General features: G+C 35.0%; 1 protein-coding gene across 1 annotated transcript; it reads left to right on the top strand.

Annotated features, from left to right (window-relative positions):
• The first annotated feature begins 996 nt into the window (after positions 1–996).
• On the top strand, positions 997–3,472 carry LOC107565498 (uncharacterized). The gene is made up of 3 exons (XM_016250738.1): positions 997–1,054; positions 1,142–1,847; positions 3,161–3,472. Exons 2-3 carry the CDS (start codon positions 1,239–1,241, stop codon positions 3,413–3,415), a joined length of 864 nt encoding a protein of 287 aa, XP_016106224.1. The 5' UTR covers positions 997–1,054; positions 1,142–1,238; the 3' UTR covers positions 3,416–3,472.
• Positions 3,473–7,576: the final 4,104 nt, after the last annotated feature.

The following is a 7,576-nucleotide window of genomic DNA, read 5'->3' as shown; positions in this document are numbered from 1 at the left end:
GTGTTGTGGTAACCTGGACTGGTCACTTGAGGGCACTCTTCTGTTTTACGTTGTTTGTTAAAACTCCATTTCCCATAGTCCCCTGCTCACTAATCCTGGTCTGATCGGTAACACCTGTTCATCATTATCCCAGCTATATATGTCATGCCTTCTCTGTCTGTCATTTGCGTCTTGATTGTATTGTCTTCCCAGTTGTTATCTGTGGTCAGGTTGGATTACCTTTTGCAACGTTTTTGTTCTGTTTTGCTCCGTTATTATTTTCTAATAAACTGCACTTGGAACTTACCTTGTTTCCTCCTGGCATTCCGTGACAAAAACAATGTAAACCCAATGGTTGTTTTAAAATATTGTCTTAATGTTACTCACAAAGTAATGTGACACTCATTTAAAATGCTGTTTAATATATTGAATTCTTTTAAATTTGGCTTAAAACATTTGAACTAAAGAGCTATTTGTACCATATGTCTGAGAGTAAAATTAAGGTGAAACAACAATCTTTGACAGCAATGACTGAAATTCATTTTTACTGGGAAAAAAACATAAATTTAACCTTCTCCTCTAGCATTTTAATTCATAAGGTAAACTAGTTTTAAAAGTGGAAACAAGTTGAAAAAAACAAACAAATCTATAACACACACACATACACGCACGCATGCACGCACGCACGCATACACACACACAAAACAACAAAAAACATCAAAACCGTTAACTGTCTCCAAACTCATCAATAAATGATAATGCCTTTCAGCTTTTTTCATAAGAACATGAATTCCCACACTGACTATTCAAATGTACTATAACTCTCAAAATGCACAGGGGGGCTGGCGATCGCTCCTGTTGTATTTAGAAATCTGAAACTTGTCGTTGCGCAATGTGACGTTTATAACTGTTTGCTTCTCCCCAGATTCTGATTGCACAAATCAGAATTAGTCATTGAGATTGAAGGATCGGCTGGCCAATGGCAAGTATCGGAAGAGTGAAAGTATAAATGTGAAAGAAAGGAAAAAGATTAAACAACACTTACCTGTTTGCGACACCCTTATCACCTATATGAGTAAGTTTAAAAACACTTTTTTACTCTGCTGTTGTAATACCTATATTGAAGAAATGTTGAAAATGATTCTTGTTCTTTTCATTGAAGAGGATCTCACTATTCTATCTTGTGGAAGAAACTACAGACATTTCCACAAACTGTAAGAGAGGAACAGCCTTAAGACAGAATTCCTACGGCTTTGAAGATGCAACTAAAAACCTTTTTTAAAGCAGCAATTAAGCTGATTTCCAAGAAAAATGCCATCACCTCTGTTCCATTGAGCTTTATGTTGTTGGGTTTGCAGGCGTTGCTTGATGTCCAGTTCTCATGCCCATGCAAAGTTAAGTGGAATGCACTTATATCAGGTTTCCTCTTCATTGTACCCAGTCTCTTTGCTTTCGTCATAATGTTCATGCTTTTGAGGCCTTGTAAATATAAATGCAGCCATTCTCAAAGAAAGAACAGTGGTGGAAGAACGCAAGGTCAGGACAACAATGAAGCCTCGCAGGAAGAAGACAAAAGTGGACAATCTCAAGAACAGAACAAAAGTGCAATATATCAGTCTGAAGAAACGAGGCAGAGTTTTGAGACCGTTTTGATGGCTTGTCTGATTCCACCGATTGTGTGGATCTGTATATTTCTAATTGATGGTGATTATGTTGCATGTGGATTCACAGACTGGAATGGACGGTATGCCTGTGATAAGGACCTGCATCCGATTTGTTTGAACTGGTGCAAACCTACTGAATTAAACCAAGGAGGAAATGAGACCGAACTATATGAACAAACACGAGAGTTGATTGATCAATCAAAGGTAAATGTCAGAGGATTTTACCTCAAAGACCGACATAACCTCATAACACACAACCACAAGAACCACAAGAACCACAACAGCTACATATTTGGCTAACGATTACATATGAAAGAACAAATATACAACATACAGTTATGGATGGGAATCATATAGACTATTATTGTTATTATTGGCATAACATCCAGTAACATTTTTTGGTTCATTGTGAAAATTACAATTACAATAAGTTTTTTTCATAATTTAAAGAACTGGCTTATACCAATCATTTGCTTGGGAATCAGTGTATGCTTGGTCGAGTGGAATTTTGAAACATTTTGAAATCTGATTTATTAAGATGTTCCGTCTGCATATACTGTATATGTGGAAAAATACACATCCGAGAATCGTTAAGAGACTGTCAAAATCGATTAGGTTTCATTTTCTAACCAGGGTTGCCAGGCATGTGAAACAAAACCAGCCCAATTGCTATCAAAAATAGCCCAATCACATATTTTTTTCCCGCGGTTTTCCCCTTCGTAAAAATCTCATTCGGAGAGGAGATAAGGATCACTTTAACCCACAGACTAACACAGCTCCCAAACTGGTGCGACATGGCAATATTCCAGTGGCAAGCAATTTGTCTGTCCACACCGGAAGCAACAAGGTTATGTAACACACAAAATCAATCAAATTTCACAGCCAATCAGAAGCGTGTGTGGGCGGTCTCTCTCACTGCACTCGCAACAAAACAAATAAGTTTATAATTTAATTCAAATATAAAACCTTTTAACATTATAAAAATTGCATAGGCCGTATACCGAGTGACTGATAACCTCTTTTTTATAGAATAAACTTGTTGGTATACATTTTTGACAGTTTTAACTTACATGTTTGCCTTAATTTATTTTAAAGATCTGAGGTAAACTATCTATTGTTGCTTTCAGTATGGCTATAAAGGTGACGCAAAATGATATTCAAACTCGCATTAGAAACTTTTAACTATGAATAACACACATAATCCGAGATTATCATTGTCATTGTATGTTTTTCGAACCAGCCGCTATGTCGAAGGAATAGAACCGTTTATAAATAAAATCCACTGTCGTGTGTCGCGGATGGTTAGGCCAAAAACTCACATGGAACAGATAGGCTGTGTCGCGTCTGCTTAGGACCAACAACATGCGGTAACAGTGTAAAAGTATTCCAATTCCACGGGAAAGCCGTGTACTTGACAACACTGTTTCTAACTATGAACTCAGAAGCGGTAAATAGCAGTAGGTATTTGTTCAAATGTTTTCCTTATTTATTGATTCTTATCTTCTTCTTTTTTTAAGTGTATAGGTTATAGCCTGGCATTTGTCTTCTGCATTATAGCAATTATTATTGTGACTGCTAACGACTGCAACAAAGGTCGCAATTCAGCCTGCTGCAGAAGTGCAGATCCAGAAAATAAAGTTGAGGAACGGACTGATCTGTTGGCAGACTTATGCAAGAAACAAAGTGTGCAACATGAGATGGGCAAGCTTCAAGATGACGCCTCGCGACACAGACATCCAAGTCAAGTTCTAGAAATAGAAGAAAAAGTTTAATAGATCAATTCCAGATCATATGCTGTGTTTACATTCTATATATATTCTATTTCCGAAAGTGCACGTATTTTCTCATTTACATTTCATTTGTTTTATTCTGCTATTAGTAATTGGATTTGCTTCAAATTAAATGTAATGTTTATGACTTAATGCAATATCATTAGTATTGTAGTAATGTTTTATTCTGTAAGTTTACATAACGTGCCTTTGAATTACAGTGTAAAGACACAGCTTTCTTTAAAAGCAACAAATCACACCGAAATACTACAATCCACAATAGTACATTTTCAAAGATTTCCAGGTATTATGCATGCATCTCTTCCTTGTATGTGTTGTGTGATACTAGAATGTGTGTGTTTCTAGAATAACTTTATTATCTTGTTTGTATCATTCCATACTGAGCAGGAAATCATCCAGTCATGTTTGACTGGTTTGTGGCTTAACTTAGTTGATGAATCAAAGTACAGATCCTGTCTTTAGCTGTTATAGGTGTGATTTGCAAGTTAATAAAGTAAGGGAATTGTTATGGATGTGTTGATGTTGTCCCTGCATGTATGCATTTGTAGATGTTTCTACAATATGACTATGTTTTGATGTAATAATAATATTAAAAAAAGAATCTCTTGCTAAGTAAAAGTGAAAACATTAATAAACCTGCTTCTGGGTATTGTGTTCACAGTCTTGGGAATCATTCATTTAGGAATGTTTTCATAAGACCACAACATGTTGACACAGGTTTGAATGAAACAAATTATATCAATTTCATATCGGCAATGTAAATCCAGTATACTTCACTCCTGGATATTTCAAGAAACAGAAGCAGCCAAAACAATAATATAAAAACAAATCTGATTTCTATATTGTAAAGTTTTATTTGTATACATTTTGCTTGCAAGTGATGTCGAGTTACAATAACAGCCTTTCGGTGTCTGCTAAATTGCATTTCATTGGCACATCTTCATGGAATGTCTAAAAATCCACCAATTTATGGAACAAGTAAACTCGAGGCATGTTGTCACAGCCATTGGTTGATGACATTTCCACACCCTGAGTGTACAATTAAAAGTGTAAGAGAAAAGACAGGTTTATTTATCATTTGCTCAGTTTACACAGTGTAGAGAGGGTATTGACAGTACACAAAGTTGACATAATCCTTTTACGTTTTCACTTTATACTATAAAAAAATGAAAGTGAAACATAAAACGTAGGAATGTAATTTTAGATGATGTATACTCAAGAGCATCTTGAGAATGTAGCTATATGTTACGCATACAGCAGAGGTATTTAAGGGGAAGGAAATAGTGCTGGTACCTGCCCATGCTTCAATGTATAGTATTTGACAAGTCAGGGATCTGTGCAAACACAATATACAGCAGAGCATATATAGCCTAAACCACTTTCCATTGCATTACCTGATAACAAATCTATAAGATTTTTTTTCTCCGTCTTCTTTTCCGAGAACCACTTTGTTTTAAAGGTAATGTCCTTTGTACTATGTTGATATTGCATAACATTAATGTTGATGTTAAGTTTTATTATTGTAACATGTTAAACTGTTTATCTTTAATAAAAATAAAAAAAAAGATGTAGATGGAATTTTAACCTGTTTTATTTGTGTTTTCCTCATAGAAACAATTTTGATAAATGGCTATTGTTAATTATTATTATTCTGTTAATCAAACAGAATCAGCTCACCAACTTTTTAGTATTTCCACAGACAAAGACAAAAAAAAACATCAAACATATGTGTTGTGTTGCCCTTAAAAGATGTCGGTTCTACAAAACTTTTCCAAGAACTTTAAGAGCTATCTGGACACAACTGCTGTTTTTGCCACTTTTCCATTGAGCCTTTTGTTATTTGGATTAGAGGCGTTGATTGACACCCAATTTTCATGCCCATGTGGAAGCCTATGGCATGAAGAACTAACAAGCTTAATGTTCGCTGCACCTCCTTGTTTTGCTTTTATGTTAATGTTCCTCCTAACAAGACCTTTGAAAAACACCAATATCTGGTGTTCACTAGGATGCATCTGCGCAACATGTCCAGACAGAAAGAAAAGATGCAATACTTTCTGTCTCTGTCTTAAATCTTTCCTGCAGTGCCTAATTCCTCCCTTGGTTTGGGTAATGCTTTTGTTGTATGATGGTGATTATTTTGCATGTGGTCTATCAGACTGGGAAGGAGAATTTGTTTATGATGAAGTGCTGCAAACAAAATGGTGCAAACCCACTGGAAAGGACGCAGACAGAGAGACTTCTCTACGAGATCTGACTATTATTCATATTGTGGTGTCAAAGGTAAGTGCATTCTCCTGTATTTAATTGTATGTAATAATAGTAATTAACAGTAATTGTATGCACTTACAAGGTTTTTTTCATCTTTTTTTCTTCGCTGTACTGAACATTACACACTGTGTAAATATTTTAGTAATTCAACTTTTGACTCAATATTGCCTAGTTAATATCATAACACAACTACGTACAGCAGGTAGTAGTATTATTAACACAAATTATTCTGCATTGTCTTTCAGATGGCAAGTTATGTTCTACTCATTGTCTTCAGCATTATAACAGTTTTGGTTGTAACTGTGTACGACTTGTGCGGATGTGGAGAAATAAGCTGCTGCAGAAACACAGATTCAGAGCATGAAATTTTGGGGCAGGGAATGGAACTGTCTTCAAATTTAGAAACTTAATAACTATTGCTTGGTGTGCCAAAATCATTGCTCTAAGTATGTACAAGAAGAAAAAATATTAACTTTCTAAATTTAATGCAATTGCTATGCATTTAACATATACACCATACGTGACCCTGGACCACAAAACCAGTCATAAGGGTAAATTTTTCGAAATTGAGATTTATACATCACATGAGAGCTGAATAAATAAACTTTCCAGTGATGTACGGTTTGTTATGATAGGACAATATTTGGCTGAGATACAACTATTTGAAAATCTGGAATCTGAGGGTGCAAAAAAAATCTAAATACTGAGAAAATCACCTTTAAAGTTGTCCAAATGAAGTTCTTAGCAATGCATATTACTAATCAAAAAATAGGTTTTGATATATTTACGGTAAGAAATTGACAAAATATCTTCATGGAACATGATCTTTATTTAATATCCTAATGATTTTTGGAATAAAAGAAAAATCGATAATTTTGACCCATACAGTGTTTTTTTTTTTTGGCTATTGCTACAAATATACCCCAGCGACTTAAGACTGGTTTTGTGCTCCAGGGTCAGATATATGCTACATTATGCCACGTCTTATTGCTTGTAAGGTTTTTTTAGTTGTTGTTTTTGTATTTGCTTTTCTTTTGCTCTTTTTACTGTACTTCCTGATCATTAAAGCCTTTTTGAATTGCATGCTGGTATTAAAAAGAGTAATAGATGGGTTAATTTACAGCATTTCATCTAGATGAACCGCGACAGCATAGCGATCATATTTACTTTGGAGGTTAATTTATGTCCTTTTGCTTGTACCAAAGTCTTGTCATCCTTCAGAACAGGTTTTGTCTTGCAAAAAAAGGCATGCTTAAATGTATTTCTCCAAATGTAAATTTCTAATCTCAGAGTGAAGACTAGCTCTGATTTAGCATAATAATCTACAACTGCTAAAATGACACATTCACAGTTTTCCAAGGTGTATCATTAAACTTTAGGGTTTCAAACTTTAATTAAACTTATAGCCTACTCATTTTTAGTTTCCTACTCATTTTTACTCATTACAGTCAAAAAATAGTATTTTATTAGCAACTAATATCTGCAGGTATAGGATATATAATAATTTATATTCATTTCAGTTGAGTTTCAAAGTTTTTCGCTGCAGATTTGAAGAACTTTGATAACAAAGTGATGATACGAATCCTTTAATCCACGTGTCTTGTATGTTTTATCTACGCCTCGTGTCACCTGCGAGTTACCTAGCTGGTAATCCAGTGAAAGAGTTGTCCGACTCAAGTCCCCAGAAGTTCTTCAGAAACTTTTGTGAGTATTTAAAGGCAGCAGGGGGCACTGAAAATTCCTGTCAAACTAAATCCCAGTCACACCAGCCGGAGAACAGGAACATGAAAACCCCTCTCAGAACGTAAGAGATTAGAAATGCAGTTTAAGATCCTTAAAATGATGATATGCAAAGACCTGTCTGCTGTACAAGTA

Source organism: Sinocyclocheilus grahami, unplaced genomic scaffold (assembly GCF_001515645.1).
Source record: "Sinocyclocheilus grahami isolate Dianchi unplaced genomic scaffold, SAMN03320097.WGS_v1.1 scaffold1005.1, whole genome shotgun sequence".
NCBI classification, from domain to species: domain Eukaryota; kingdom Metazoa; phylum Chordata; class Actinopteri; order Cypriniformes; family Cyprinidae; genus Sinocyclocheilus; species Sinocyclocheilus grahami.
Note: the sequence above shows the minus strand (reverse complement) of the source record. Positions and strands in the feature narration are given on the sequence as shown.

What these genes read in the sequence shown, in the direction of transcription:
- LOC107565498 (XM_016250738.1), top strand. Translation starts at nt 1,239, where the DNA reads ATGCAACTAAAAACCTTTTTTAAAGCAGCAATTAAGCTGATTTCCAAG. An exon ending in AGTTGATTGATCAATCAAAG is followed by an intron (nt 1,848 to 3,160) that starts GTAAATGTCAGA and finishes TCTTTTTTTAAG; the next exon opens with TGTATAGGTTATAGCCTGGC.